The sequence below is a fragment of the Octopus bimaculoides genome, chromosome 25 (assembly GCF_001194135.2).
Source record: "Octopus bimaculoides isolate UCB-OBI-ISO-001 chromosome 25, ASM119413v2, whole genome shotgun sequence".
NCBI classification, from domain to species: domain Eukaryota; kingdom Metazoa; phylum Mollusca; class Cephalopoda; order Octopoda; family Octopodidae; genus Octopus; species Octopus bimaculoides.
The window spans coordinates 34,674,956-34,691,297 of NC_069005.1; the positions used below are offsets into that span (position 1 = coordinate 34,674,956).

Sequence of the window (16,342 nt, forward strand, 5' to 3'; positions counted from 1 at the left end):
TTCTTGCATGAGTTCAAGCTTCCTAAATATAAGAATTGGCTGAAAATTTTTAACCTTTGTCCATATACAAACTGAACTCATGCAAGAAAAATAAACGAAACTGCTTGAACCATTTTTTAAGCATCTAAACACAATTTTAAGTGATAAAACTTTCAGGTCCAAACCAAAAGTGGGTTCAGCTTTCAGAGATTTCTTAGCATCAAAGCCAATAAGTTTTTATCAACAAGGCATAAAGAATCTCGTTGACCGATGGCAGAGATGCAGAGATGTTCACGGCTCATACTTTGACTAATCAAAACATTTCTACAGTGAATTTTTCCAGAACAAAATTGTTTCTAGAATTGACCATCATTTTCGGAACAACCTAATAATTTCTTACTTTATTCTATAACTAGAAAATATTGGTGTAATCTAGAGCATGGGAAAAGCTGGCCCTTCATTTTCCTTTGTTGTTATTTGAGATAATTTAGGAGGGATAGTTATGGTCGGAACAGCATGATCGTTAGTCTGCTTGACCAGGGAATGGCCTAGGGCTAAGCAACAACAACAACAAAATACTGATAATTGTAATAGTACTCATTGACTTATGAGAACCAAGATGTAATGTTACTCTGGATATTAATGGTATTGGAAAACATTCGAGTGTCACAACTGCTTGTTTCTTCTTCAATTAAATCCAAATTGTATTTAGTCATTAAAAGAAACTAATATTAAAATCATCAAATTCTATTAGAAAACAACATCAACAAATTTTTATTTAAGCACATATGTGTGTGTCTGTGTGGCCTCGTTTTGGAAGAGGCTCACTGCATCGCTGCATGTTGTAAGAGGCAACTAAAATAGTTGGTGACAGGAGAGGCATCCAGCTGAAAAACACTTCCACACAGAAAATGTCCAACCCATGCCAGCATGGAAAAGTGGACATAAAACGCTGATAAATGAGTGTGTGTGTGCGTGTATGTATGTATATATATATATATACCTACACGTATATATATTTTTTTAAGTGTGTGTGTGTTTATTTCAAAGTTTTATTTTTTCTTGGGTGAGCTCTTCCGGATTCCAAAATACAAAACAACTCCTGTACAAAGTCTCATGTTGCTAAAATAAAGGAACAACAAACAGTTATACAAATATGTTAGTGTTAACACCATTGTAGGATAAAAAAAAGAATATGTTTTAATTGATTATAGGTCCTAGATTAGCTTTTAAGATGTTTTGGAAAGAAATTTTTGTCTGTATGAAAAATAACTTGTGTTTCTTGTACAAAAAATACTGTAGAATCAATCAGCTGAGTAGAGAAATGGCAGTTTATTAGCTGATAGTTTTTATTTTTTTATTTTTACATTCTACTTTTTAAAAAACAAAAAGACATCAAGTCCAATACTTGGGTTTCTGTCGGATTCAAATTTACAAAAGTGTAGACATTGATGATGGTGATGAAAATAGCAAAATTTCAATTAATATGTCTGTGTAAATTTGGTATTGATTTGTGTATGTTTGTGTGTGTGTGCATGTGCTTGTGTTATGTGTGTGTGTGTGTGTGTGCATACATATACTTTCCATATAAAAACGTATATACACCTATATGCAGAAATATACAATCTTACATTTATAATGTTAAATAATGTCTGTGTGTGTGTGTAATGTATGTCTATACATTCAAATTCAAATAAAAAAAACACCTACATATACAATATAATCTAATGAATCTAAATCTGGATTGTTTAAAATCTTTAATAGTGTTTTCAAAGTAGTTTTAGATTCATTATCTGAATGATATGCAGATGGTTGTAACCAGAATCTTCTGAGCACATCTGTAATATAAAGATGAATGTTAACCAGTGATTATGATGTGAATGGTTCAAGAAACCGTGATGACTACTTTGTTGGGCCGTTTCAGCTGGCTTTCTCGTACTAATGCTGTTAACATGCTGTTTTCATTCATTAATAATTGAGAAGCTTTATCAAATTCCACAATTCTACCTTGGTCTAATACCATAACACGGTCATAATCATTTAGATGAGTCAGATGATGCTGGAAAGTAAAGAAAACATTGGATATAATGACAGAATTAAGAATCAAAAGACATCTTACCATAATACACCACACACACACCTTAAACAACATAACCAACACACACACACACACAGTGTTCCCACAATGCAACACTACACATCACCTTATGCAATATAACCCTATCCACAATGTAGCTGTGGTTTGAAGAAATACTTGTCAAGCTATACACAATGCCTCCAAATCTAGACACACACACACATACACATGCACAATGTAGGAGGCACTTGCATATGTGCTTAGGAAATCTGAGTTATTTCAATGAATATATGTTTAAATGATTGGTTTTAAAATAAATTTATGTTCATTCAATCCTTTAATAGATTCAGGATTTGAAAATAAAGTGCACTCACCAAAGTCACAAGAACGGTGGAATCCCTGAACACAGTGCGGATGAGGTCCTGAATGGTTTCCTCCATCAAGGCATCATCGTTGGTGTGTTCCTGCTCCACTATAACTATTTTACTGTCTCTCATATAAGCTCGAGCAAAACAGAAAAGCTATAAAAAAAAAAACAAGGATTACATATATTTAAGTCACCCGTATAATGAGGAATCAAACACAATGACTGTACAAGGTTGGTTTTGAACATGCGATCTTGTGGTCAATTATTTAATCTAACACCTTCATGTAATAAACATTGGCTAAAGGAACTGAACAATTAAAACATCTGAAAATCTCACCTGTCTCTGTCCAATAGTAAATTCCTTGCCTTCATGGAGGACAACAGTTTCTGTGGAGAGAAATATCACTGGTAAAAATAACCATATAAACGATAATTTCAACTGTTTGGGGTAACACAAATTACAAGCTACATCTGACAGTGTTTAGGGTAACACAGTTTAGAGGCTGGAGATAAGTGTTTGAGATAACACAGATTATGCTGTAAGCTAGAATAAAGGTTGACCTGGGGCTAAACAACAACAGCAGATGTAAGCTTCCCTGTCTACCTTTGGCTTAATGTCCAAATTAATGAGATTCCTCTGAGTAACGAACTGCTGACTGAGACAAGTAACAGGAAACCCTCCAGACTGTGTTACATTCAATCAGCATATTTAAGTGTCAAAGTAGTTTAAAATGTCTTCTCAGAGAGCTTAAGCAAGTTAATCAGCTGTTGAAAGTACATGTAAGATCAGTTTGGAGTTTACCTATGAAGGTCAGTTTGACATTATATATAACAAAAGGAAGGTGTGTGTGATCAGCATTATTGAAGAGTCAAGCAAAGGCAATCCTAAAAATACAACATCTCTATCAACATACCCAGTTTATGGGGAAGCTCTTGAACTGTGCTTTTCATTTGAACTGCATTCAAAGCTTCCCAAATCTCTGGATCTTTATATATGCCTTCTGGATCAAGATTGAACCTGAAAAACAAAACATTTCTGGCATCAGCATTAACTAACTCTCTTTATGTTTGCTTGGTTTTAGTTTAATACAGGTTCACTTGATATACAAATTCATAGATTTACACAAGTTGTTCAAACAGATATTTTAATAAAATTTGATAATGCTTGTTGAGTTTGGAATAATCTAGATTTGAAATGATGAATGAGAAACTCACCTGACTGTTCCGTCAAACATGATTGGGTCGTGGGGTACAATGGAAAGACGAGATCTCAGAACTTGGGACGGCACAACTGATATGTCCTGATAGTTTATCAAGATCTTTCCTTCATGTACATGGATCATCTTGAATAAGGATAAGATGAGAGATGATCGCCCACTCCCAGCATGTCCACAGAAGGCCACCTTGAAATATAGAAAAAACAACAAACTGCTGTGTAACTGGCAGCAACAGAAGGAATACAAACAACCACTGTCACCCTGACTAACCACCTCTAGACTAATCATCATCACAACATTAACATTACTAAATATAACCATCAGCATCTTCAGCATCACTCCACCTTTACATAACATACACAAACAAACAAAAGAGCTGCTGTGTGGTCACGTGACCAGCTTGGTAGGGTAATGTCACATGATCATGTGACTGACCAGATTATCAAATGTTGTTATACATCACTGGTCACAATGCACTTTGCACTTTGTTTTAGCTTTCGAATTATGCCACCCTGCTTGCTAGGTGAATGGGCCAACATTCCTCGTGATCGGAAGGCTCGTCCATCATGGGGTTATTCATTTACTGTTGTATAGACTAGAGCAATATGAAATGAAGTGTTCCCAATCCGGGAATCGAACCCACTATCTAGCAATTGTAAGTGCAACACCCTAACCACTGGGTCACACACCCTCACAGATATGGTCATATAATCTTCTTGAAATGACACATTACCATCAAGACATACATTGTTTCTGAAAAGAAAAGACAGATGGTTGCAGGTGGAATGTTTTTGATCAAAAGTATGTTTGACCAGGAATATATATATATATATCATATCCCACAATATTACCAAACAAAGCTTTAAGCTATCCACCATCTTTATAGTAAGTCCTTCTCTACCAGTTTTTGCTAGATGTATGGAAAGGGATCACTCCCAAAAATATGATCAGTTATTACCACAGTGTAAGTCTGCAATTAACCACCTCTACCATTACCATCACAAACAACAAGATTTGTTACCTTTTCCGCATCTTTTATAGTAAAAGTGGCATCCATAACGACGGGGCTCTGTTCAGGATCATAGTTTAAGGCAATGTGTTGAAATTCAATGTCACCAACATCTGGCCAAGACTCAGGGACCTCAATGCAATCTGTAATATAAAGACAAAAGCAAAATAACATTTTAGAATGAAGGCAAGAATGAAGAACTGTAATTTTAAAAAAATACATAATTACTCTATTTGTTTGGCTAAATATAGTTAAAATAGCATTTCTACTTTACAAACAATAATTTAGGGAGAGAAAATGATCAGCACACTTTTGCATTCTGAGTTCAAATCCATCTCATGTTCACTGTAATCATCATTCTTCCGGGGTCAATAAAATAACTGCAGATTGATATAATTCACTGTTCTCTTTTCCGAATTGTTTGTCTATGAATGAGTTAGAAATTACTATTTTTCACTGTCTACGTCCATCTTGTCTTTATTGTCAGGCATTAAATTGAACATTAAATATGTACAGACAGTTTGGAATTACTGAAATGAGATCTGACCGTTATGTTGAAGCACTGATCAGGTTCCAGAGCTACTTAGAAACTCTGACATTAATTCAAGCAGAGACTTGCCAAACATTTCAAGACATTACCAGCAGCAATGTATAGAGCTGTAGGATGGCAATCAATGGTACAAGACTTCAATAAATTTTCAAACAGACAGTAAAAATGATGACACACCTGGTGGATCTACTGAAGGTGGTGTCTCACAAGCATATTCCACAACCCTCTCTAAAGACGAGATGTTGTTCTCTAGTTCTGTTGCATGACGTGCTATCATGTTCACATAAATTGGCATCTGAAATAGATAAAAATTCTACAGTGCAATGAGGGAAAAATACATCAATATTACTTCACAGATGTACAGTAAAATAATGATAAAACCATCCAAGAAATTTCTCTACTCAAGAAGAGAACCAAAGAAATATGAATTAGCATGTATATATATTATACAGGTCGTATATAAAGGTTTTACAGAAGAGTATTGGCTCAGCTGCCCTGAAAATTCCAGCATTTATCTCCAGATTAATGTTGGGCATCATAATGACATCAGTCACATTGTTTCTGATTTCCAATTTACATTCAGAATAGACAGTGATGTTTTGTATTTTGGTCAGTGAAAAGTTTAAGATTTCTCTAAGAACTAATATTTCATTCCCTGCATCACTATCCAGTCAGAATGCAAGAGGTTAATATTGGAAATCTGATATTAAATCCCTTTTTAATTATTCAATCAGAAACTGGATGCCAGTGTTGCATATGTGAATCAGTTACACAATTCTCCAATGCAGGTATTGTTTATCAGAAATATATAAGAGCTGACCAGTCCAGCTGGAAGGGGAATTTCAGAGACGACTTGTAGGGGTCAGCAAAACTAACAAAGGAAATGTGAGCCTGTGATTCTACCAAAACATGAAGAAATCCTCAAATTCTACTTACCATGAGAACATTCAACATACAGAGTCCAACTAATGTGCCATTTTCTTCGTTTTGGATGGAGAAAGCCAAGCTACCAAGTGATGCCAGTAATAAAATAAGGCATCCAAGGAAATCCTGCAATAAGAAGTTCTTGTTAGAACAAGTTAACCATTTAAGTGGACAGAAACATTATTCTGGGAAGCTTATAACCATTGTTATTACAACTGCTGAATGTGATCGACTGGCAGAATTGTTAGCACCATGGCAAAGATACATTGAGACAGTTGTTCAGACACTTTACATTCTTAGATTTAATAAAGTAAAAGATCAGTTAAGGCTGGGGTCAACTTGATTCACTTATGCCCCCAACCCACAAAAATTGCTGGCCTAATGTTGAAATTAGAAAGAGTAACACTTACCAAACGTATGGCTAACCACCGATTCACAGCATGAATGTACAGGAAGACAACATTGAATACGTTTATTGCATGGGTGACATAACCAGTAAACCAGTACTGTACCCTGAAAATAGAATTTAAAAACAGGCAACTACAAGTCATGTGTTCTATCAGTTGTTTGACACTGAGATACTAAAAATTAGGGACTCAACTAATTTTTAGTTTTAATTACCGTTGCATAATCATTTACACCACTCTCCCTAATTTGACTTCAGTAATTTTTAGGTTTTTGAGAGGAGAGCTAACTTACCTTGTTATTCCACTTCAAGAAAAATACAGGTTATGATCATGTATTTTGATATATGAATGGTAAAGGACTGGCGAAATAACTAATTAATTAAATAAAAAATTAGTAATAAGCTGATAAATTAAATTAGTTGTGACAAAAATGAATAATGGAAAACATTCAATATACCTGTAAGCTCTAATTGTCCGAAGTCCACTAAGAATTTCTGAGAAATGGTTAAAAAGAGGCAGTTTGGTAAGATTCTGAAGACGATTGAGCTGTCTATAAAATAGAAGAGAAATAATTTGCTGTAGAGAGTAGATTAATGAAAACTAGAATACTTTACCAACTCCACACACGTTGGTTTGTGTGTGTCAGTTACACTCTACTTTGCTGACAAAGTATATTCTACTCTACCTGTGTAAACTGTGGGTATGGGAGTATGATATCACATATATACAATAATCTATACCCTTCTCATTTTCCCCATTTGTCTCTGCTGACGGAATAACCCAGAAACAGCTGTAAGACTGAATTTTTTTCCAATAATAATAATGTATATGACTCGAGATGTTTGCCTTGTCTTAACGTTTGTTTTCCTATAGATACTGAGAGGTAATATTTATCTTTACTTAAACAAGGATGTCCTGTTACAATAAACTATAGAGCAATAAATACTACAAGAGAAACTCTCATATTGACTTTTGGTGCAAAAGGAACTCTTGTTTCTATCCCTAGTGATGTAAACAACATTCATCATCATCATCATCATCATCGTTTAACGTCCGCCTTCCATCTTTCTCTATTATTCTTAATTGTACATCGAACACTTTAGCCGTACTCCATCCACTTTCACTATTTCACATTTCCTCTACTCTTCATGTTTCCTCTTCGCTTTATATTTACAAAAAACTTGTTTGCAAAATAGTCACTCCTATTTTTTTACTATAAAGTCTGTCAAGTACATTAATTATTCAGCAAATACAGAGAGCAAAACTTATGGAAAGCCACTTTTAATTTAATGTAGTCCGTTCCTATACATACACACAAACACACACACACACACACAAGCATCTACCATGCATAAACAAGCCTTGTTTGACAGGAAAGCATTAAGAAAACAGGAAAAGACTAACCTGATGGAAGGTCGGTAAAATTTGAAGAGCAGATAAAAGAGTATTATTATAGGAACAGTGGCCAGTACAAAATAGGGCATGGCTATAGAACAGATGACCAACACTATGATTGCTTGTAGTAAGAACCTCAACAATAACTCTATGGTTGTTGGTAGGATCTGAAATAAACAGGATAGAAGTGGATATAAAATGGTATGTAAAAGTACAAAATTATGGTGGTGCTCTAGCATGACCACAGCTACATGGCTGAAATGATTAAAAGCATATGTGTGTGTGTGAGTATACAATCAGTGTACTGAAAAGATGCTCTTGATCAAGCACAAACAGGACATCTACTCCTTCAGTCCAGGGCAAAACTCTGAGTAGACTCAATTTTGATATAATGAACACGCAGACATACACAAAGAGAGACATATCAATGCAGTATTCTATGGCCAGATTCCCTTCCTGATGCCAGTTGTTACTTATATCCCAATAAATAAGTTACTTATTCCACTGGAATCTGAATGGATGGATGAATACAAAAATCTCTCAAGTGCTTTGCGGTCAATGCCTATAGAGAGAAGCAAATGTTCATTTTCTTCATTTTGCATCCATTTTGCTGTAGTGGACAGGTTGGAGAGGTAATGTCATTTTTGACCACAGTATTTTATTATAACCAGATGATCTTCATTGCTTACCATTTTTTGTTTTACAGATAAGAAAGTTTTCATTCCATTATTTCAAGAGCACAGTTATTGCATGAAATATTCACCAGAAACGTAAGTACATAAACAACATATTTTTTTACCCACGCAATCTCAAGCAGAAATGACAACTTTCTGCTGTACGCGTGCATACATACAGATGTAAACATAATCACAAACACATATTACCCAGTGCCTCTGCATATCTTGTGAGAAAATGGATCTATAACTAGAATGACCCTTTCCAAGGTGCAGACGTAGATAAGGTTCGGAACACCAACCGCTTCCCATGGCACCAATGCTGAGGGAGAGAGAGAAGTGAGTGGAGGCATGCTCAGCTGACCAACACCACAGACACTCAAAACATTGAACTTACCTGGTCAACAATACGACTGTCGGCTGAGAATGTATTGAGAATAGTGGCAGGTGGTGTTGACTCAAAGTGACTGAAACAGAAAATAAAACAGTCAAGCACTCACTTATTGAATGTTGTAGTTAACAGGTAACATCAATCAGTTCTGGTCAAGATACACTTAGCACATGCTACAAGCCTTAGTTTATACTTTTAAGACATGGATTTCCCCCTGGCCTACTTAATATCCAAACATACATACAGTAGGCATATAGGCCCATAACATATACTTGTCAAACCTTCACTCACCAACACACCACAATCACACGGATACACTATATCCTCTCGCTGCCTTTTATACTGCAACTACAACAGCTCCTGCTCACAGGAACTAAAAAGCTATCTATCAAAACTGTTTCACTTACATCACAGGTAAACTGGTCAAATAGTGAAGCATCTTCTGATGAAGTCGGTCAGCTCCTCTCACTGTAGTGAACTTTAGTAATAGACCAGTCAACACTGTGACTGCCACACAGCTTAAACAGATGACCATATATAAACCAATATAGTAGGTGTGGTTGACAGGTGTGAGCTGCAGACAGAGAAGAAAACAAAGGATCAACATTGTTACATTTTATGTGTGATTAGACTGTAGAAGATTGTCACCAGAAATCAAATTTATATTTAGTGTGAAAGGGATAGACCCAAGAAGTGGGATGAAGTGGTGTGAAAGGCTCTTGAGACACTGGGCCTCACTGAGGAAATGACATGGGACCAGGAGTTGAGGTGATTTGCTGAACTTGAGAAGATGTGTCCAGTTAAGAAGAATCATGGTCATCCATACATACAGGCATGTCTTTTGCAAGTGCCAGTGCCACATGATGTACACATGATTGAAAGGTGAAAAGAGAAAAACAAAAAAACCACCTACCTTTGGACTGGTGATGGAATTATTCTGATGTATTTCATAATGCACAGAGTGTTTTGAGTACATCCAGTTAGCAAGCCAAAGATCAGAGGTGACGATTAAAGTGTGTTTGCACAAAAGGAGTATCACCAATAATAGAACCAGTGAAGAGGAGCAGAGTTTCAGGAATTCAAAACACATGCCAGTGGAGATTGAACCAAGGTCACGCAGATCCAGTTTTAATGATGGACTTTCTTCTTCTTCATTGTCCTCTATCAGATAACAAACAGACATCATCATCATCATATACACACACACACACATTACATAAATAGCTTTTTTTTTAGTAATACTTACTTTTACTTTTCCATTACATGCAAACCATGTGTGTATGTATACACATACATACATACATACATGCATAAACAAACAGACTATCTACACACATGTGTACACAAATTATGAGTTAACCTTCAATATTATATCAATATCAAAATTAATTCCAGAAAATACTTTTCCAAAATATTTAGAGAGAAAGAAAGAAACATTAAAGATTACAGAGAAATCTTAGAGATATTCTGTAAAAGAATTGCAGATTGAGAGAAATGAATCCACACAGATTCTCCTTTGTAACACAGCAGCAATGGTGGATTTATTATCACCTTCGCCTTAGCGAAGGCAGATGTATTGTTTGCAGTCGCATTTGTTTGTTTGTCTGTGGACAAAATATCTCAAGAACCACTGGATGGAATCGGATGAAATTTTCAGGGATGTTTGGCCTTGGGATTGGCATGAACTGATTAGATCTTGGGATCAATCCGGTACCGGACAAGGATTCTGGATTATTTTACCACTTTTTTTACTTAATTTTTGAGAGCAGCTGCATTCATTTTTAGTATTCCCGTTTGTGAGAGCAGTGAAGTTTATTTCAGATATTCTTATTTTAAAAATCATCTCCGGCTAATTGTTGAGAGGACATTGGTGTTGCCTTGGCGGGGATTTGCGCTCTCTAAGTGCTCTTGTTAATTTTGATTTGTAATTAATAAGTTGTCAGAACAGATCCATTACATTCTTTAAAATGAAATCATTTAGGATTCATCTTCTTAAGTTGCTACTTTGGTCAGGTGCATGTCTCAGGTAAACAATTGATAAAGAACAGGTGGAAGAGTAGAACTAAGGAGAAACGGGTTTCCTGACTCTGTAACCGCAACTACAACCACATGCTGGGCAAAATGCTTAGCAGCATTCCATCCGTCTTTACATTCCAAGTTCAAATTCTGGCAAAGCCAACTTTGCCTTTCGTCCTTTCAGGGTCAATAAAGTAAGTACCAGCTGAGTACTGGAGGGGGGGGGGGTCAATGTAATCAACTTACCCACTTCTCTGAAATTACTGTGTGTGTGTGTGTGTGTGTGTGTAAAATCTACAGCTCTGAATCAACTGTCAACCTTCTCCTTATATTCAGACCAGCTCAATCTTCACTCTTGCACATTGCATCTGATTCCTCTGAGACAAGTTCTTTTTTTTTTTCCCTTCGGTTCAGTTGTATTATTTAAACACTGGGAAAAAGACATCTCTTCCGACCAGAAATGTAATGTTTCTTTCCAGACAGACAAGTTTGTCAACTCTACTAGTGTCCATAAGAGAGGGACAACTAAAGAGCGTTAATATTCTGAAAGAGAATAAATAGCACGTGTGTGTGTGTGTGATATGCATTAATGTGGCAGAAAAGAAGAAGGTGCATTAGTTTTGCATAAGTGTTTAAGCAGAGATTTAACATGTGGTATACAATACAGGACGGTGCATCACTTGCAACTCTTCTACAGTGTACTACATGAAAAATACTACATATTTATATTGACTACCAGTAATAGTAGTGATAGTAGCAGTGGTAACAATAGCGAGGAGGGGAGGGTAGGAGGAGCCAGTGCAGAATACTTTACGTTCATAACATGTCTCCTTTGTGTAGTCATCAAGGGGAAGTAAATCATCTGAAAAAAGGTGACAGTTTAGAAGTGATACAGTCCAACCGTTCGGTAGTAAATACGGGCATTAACTTACCTCATAACAAGATTCCATTTACAGAATTAACTGTTTCTGCTAAACAATTCTGGTTCTGGTCACCCCTCTCCCCTCTTTAAAAATGCTCACTATATACATAATATATACACACAACATTATTTATATACATAATATATACACACAATATTATTTATATATATATATAAACTAGCAGTCCATCAGTTAGGACAATGAGTGTTCCAGTGGATCCAATCAACAGAGCAGCCTGCTAATGAAATTAACATGCAAATGGCTGAGTGCTCCACAGACACACATACCCTCAATTCTCTCAAAAATATAAATGAACTTTAAATAACTGCCATGACACTGACAACAATGCTGTAATTGTTACACAATAAATACTTTAAAAACGAAACTCTAGCTTTCTCGTCACTGTAGCAAAGAAGGAACTGCTGACAGGTGGACGGTCAGCTTTCTCGTTCTGACTAAGTCCTTGGAAATTGGTTTATTGTATAAAAGAGTCGACAAAGACATGGGTGCATGCATAAAGGCATTCATTATGCTTGCACAAAACACATGCAAACACAGGGAAACATTCACAGATGATGATTGTGTTCATGCAAATATAGAAACCAGAAATAAACATGCATGTGGACCCATACACACAGACACAGAACACAGGTATATACAAATCTACATACAGCCATACAAACAAACATACAAGCATACAGCTGAAATTGCTAAAAAAAATATTTAGCGTTTCTACATCAGACTTAAAACATTAAACTGTTTTCTGCAGAAAATACATGAAAATCAAATAAAATCATATTCTAAAAATATATAGTCTCCATGAAGTGTGCGTGTGGTGTATGGCAGTACCATATTTCTTCAAATAGGTAACAGTAAAGAGTAAAAACTCCCACCTCCTTTAGTCATGAATGACCATGGAATGGCACCTAGAAAGTTCCCCTCCAAGGCACAAGTCCAAGCAAGGTTGTTTCTGGAAGACCAGCAGTAGCCCATGCATACCAACCCACCCTCTCCACACCACCAATGTTATCCAAGGGAATGACAAAGAGCGATACAGCTTGGCACCAGTGATATCGCATCGCATTTTTACAGCTGAGTGAACTGGAGCAAAGTGAAATAAAGTGTCTTGCTCAAGAGTACAATATACAACCCGGTCTAGGAATTGAACTCACTACCTCATGATTGTGAGCCTGACACTCTAACCACTGAGCCATGTGTCTTCAAATACAGGTAGAATATATCACAAGTTTTTTTACCCAGGTGGGCGATGGAGCATTTTTTGGCCAATAGGTAGGCAATATTGCAATTTGGCACAAAAGGTTTAAGAAACACTGCTTTAGGGTCTGGAACTGTAAAATAATTCAGATCACATCTAGCACACACACACACACACATTATATATTCAAGATGTTGTTAGTGTAGGGTGTTCCAGACAACATTAGTGACTCCGTCTACAGATGTGTCACACCAACTCAGCGATGAAACATCTATGTGGCCACTCAACTACCTGGAAGCAGGAGCCAAATCTCCCTCAGATCACAGTCAACTATCTTGAAACACATTAGATGTTGTAGTGCCAAGATACATTGTGGCTGAATAAAAGACAAAACGGTCACAGTTAGATCACATTTTTGTATCATTTGTTGGATTAAGGGGTGGGATTAGTGGGGGATAAACAGCACTCACATTATACTACATCCTACCATCATAACACCACAACCAGATATACACACACATATAATTGTGACTTTAATGTTAGACAAGATACTTACCTTCTTCCAATCCATCATCCTCAAGACTATTTTCTGTCATTACAGACATCTGTGATACCTGACGACTAATTGGTATCCCAAGGTTTGACTGAAACACAAATATATATACCAGTAATATACAGGGGTTTAAACACACAACACACAGGAAATTCATTTGCAAGTTCAGTGAACCTACGACTAAAGATGACCTTAAATGTGTCCTTTTTTTAATATTATAAAATGTTAAGGAAGACTTAGCTACTATTTCTTGCAGATTGAGCAACTATATAGAGACTCCACATTAACTCATGCCTTTAAAAGTAAATGTGAATCCACTCAGAGAAGGCTCAGCACACTTCTCACCTGTAGCCACTGCTGTCCCTTTTCATAGCTTTCTTCATGTCAATATATATGAACACACACACAAAATGATTGGAGACAACATACCTGTATAGACAGCTTGTGTACTGGTTCAGAGATATGGTCAAAACTAGTTCGCCGGTGCTTGTCAAACTCATGGTCAATATCCTGCCTGGAAGTTAACAAAAATACCACACCAATAAAATATAAACTACACCTTGCATATATAAATAAATAATAAATGCGTTCTACTCTCTGTTTCGATGTTGGCCATACTGTCTTCCAAATGTATTACATTGTCCCCTAAGGTATCTCTTTGTAGATCTAAACCCATTCAGCATGTCAGAAATCAACTCTTCAGCATTTAAACTGACCCAAATATTCTTCCTGTTTTATGGTCAAACTGGCCAGATCCAGTCTCTCTCACCTACCCTACAATGCTAGTTCTAAAAAATATTCAATCACACAATTGAAATCTCAAAGTTACAAGATAATGCTGGATAAATTCAAAAACATGTGGATAAATAAATGTTACATTTGATAGAATAATCTGAATGCTATATGGTTTTAAAAGGGCAGCATCTTATTTGGAAACTGTTTTAAACTTAGATCTTTAGAATACAAGGTGACCACACTAAGCAATGATGTGGATAAATACAAACTTGCTACAAGATTAAAATATGCTTGAGGCACATTCAAATCCATAATAAAGATGACTCACTGTGTTTTGTCACGGAGAAAATTTCTTGTCAACAGCAAGAAAATATAGTGAATGGCATTCTTACAGGTTTATTAAATATACTCCAAACAATTTAAACTGATAACGAGTTTAGATCTTTGATACTTCAGAGAGATTACATAGGAAATGAGTTGAAGTGTACATGTGTGTGTGCGCACGAGTTTAAATTTTAGATCAACATAGAGGATAGTCACCCGAAACAATCATTGTTTGCCCTGGAACAGTTTCAAAGTTTCAGCCTAGGGTTCACACAAATGTTCTACAATAACAGTCTCAATGTACAACAATGATTGAGGGACAGACTCACACTGTACTTACGACACTGTATAGGCCATAGTAATACTGTACGTTCAAAGGACACAACATGCAATTAAAGATCACACAAGTTTGGTATGAAAATATTTTGAAGAAGATGGGGTGAAGGTAGAATAATAGAAAATAACTGTGATAAGGAATAAGAAGAAGAAAAAAAGAAAGAAATAGAGTAAAGTATTGTGATTACAAAAATAACAACAACAACAGCTGAAATATTGACTAGATGGTCATGTGACTACTTAATTCATTAGGCATATAGAACAAAATGGTTTGGCGAGAAAGCATTATAGAATTGTTTATGAGGGGGAAATAAGAGGGTCATCTCGTTGGCTTTGCCATCCATTGCACACCCATACAACCTTTAAATTTTAAGGTCTTGCACATTTTTATTGTCCCCCAATACTGTGATTATCTCAGGTTTATGAATTATCAACAATCGAACTTCAGCCATTCATTCATCCAAATGTTTTGGTTATAATCCCTATCACATTAATAAATGGATAGAAAGTAGGACTTTGGGTGGGGTGGGGGACTAAGGGATTTGCACACTCTTCATGTATGGCTCATGTCATCTCTTTGTTGTAGTTTTCTTACTGTGTTGATGCCGTGTGTGTGGATTTGAGTTAGCAGTTATTTTGTAATTAGCTATAAATATTTCCAGTTGTTGCTGTTGTGTTTGTTGTTAGTAAAAAAACACAACATTGAAGAAACAGAGAAGAAAAGTAACAACAGCACGTACAATACAATAATAAAAAAAAAAAATAAAACAATAATAATAATCCTTTCTGAAATTTGGTGGGGAGTAGGTAAATCAGGTACATTGATCCCAGTACTCAACTGGTACTTATTTTATTGACACCCAAAAGGATGAAAGGCAAAGTCGACCTAGGCAGAATTTGAACTCAGAACATTAAAGTCAGACGAAATACCGTTAAGTATTTTGCCCAGCATGCTAACAACTCTACCGGCTCACTGCCTTAACAATAATAAGAATAATAATAATAATAAAAAAAATAATAGTGGTAAGAACCTGGTCAGAAAGAACACAAAAGTACATATATACATATATATATATACATATATACATACATATATATATATATATATAAGAATAAGAAAGCATTCACAGAAGTAATACCTCTCAGCCAAACTGGATCTCCTGAAATCAAAGAATCAACAGATTAAATATTCCCCAACAGAACTTGACCAACATTCTTCAGAATAAAGTTGCACAACAGAATAAATAAG

General features: G+C 35.8%; 1 protein-coding gene and 1 long non-coding RNA gene across 4 annotated transcripts in view; one reads left to right on the forward strand and one right to left on the reverse strand.

Annotated features, from left to right (window-relative positions):
* The window catches only part of LOC128250764 (uncharacterized), a 41,922-nt gene that overhangs the window by 1,837 nt on the left and 23,743 nt on the right, over positions 1–16,342 (forward strand). Inside the window, exon 2 of the long non-coding RNA XR_008266747.1 lies at positions 8,632–8,695. This is a non-coding gene — a long non-coding RNA (uncharacterized LOC128250764). The remainder of the gene's footprint in view (positions 1–8,631; positions 8,696–16,342) is intronic.
* LOC106869067 (ATP-binding cassette sub-family C member 9) overlaps positions 725–16,342 on the reverse strand; it is a 38,073-nt gene continuing 22,455 nt past the window's right edge. For 2 of the 3 annotated variants that reach the window (XM_014914586.2, XM_014914585.2), the window contains 17 exons: positions 14,128–14,212; positions 13,702–13,789; positions 11,821–11,868; positions 9,904–10,151; positions 9,398–9,564; positions 8,997–9,066; positions 7,935–8,092; positions 6,988–7,080; positions 6,534–6,636; positions 6,136–6,249; positions 5,377–5,494; positions 4,662–4,792; positions 3,639–3,826; positions 3,338–3,441; positions 2,761–2,810; positions 2,431–2,577; positions 725–2,038 (listed from right to left, as the gene is read on the reverse strand). In XM_014914586.2, the coding sequence (XP_014770072.1) occupies positions 1,865–2,038; positions 2,431–2,577; positions 2,761–2,810; positions 3,338–3,441; positions 3,639–3,826; positions 4,662–4,792; positions 5,377–5,494; positions 6,136–6,249; positions 6,534–6,636; positions 6,988–7,080; positions 7,935–8,092; positions 8,997–9,066; positions 9,398–9,564; positions 9,904–10,151; positions 11,821–11,868; positions 13,702–13,789; positions 14,128–14,212 (2,086 nt within the window). In that variant the 3' untranslated portion in view covers positions 725–1,864. Of the gene's footprint in view, positions 2,039–2,430; positions 2,578–2,760; positions 2,811–3,337; positions 3,442–3,638; positions 3,827–4,661; positions 4,793–5,376; positions 5,495–6,135; positions 6,250–6,533; positions 6,637–6,987; positions 7,081–7,934; positions 8,093–8,996; positions 9,067–9,397; positions 9,565–9,903; positions 10,152–11,820; positions 11,869–13,701; positions 13,790–14,127; positions 14,213–16,232; positions 16,254–16,342 lie in introns of all 3 variants that reach the window. The other variant, XM_014914582.2, reaches the window with a different exon arrangement.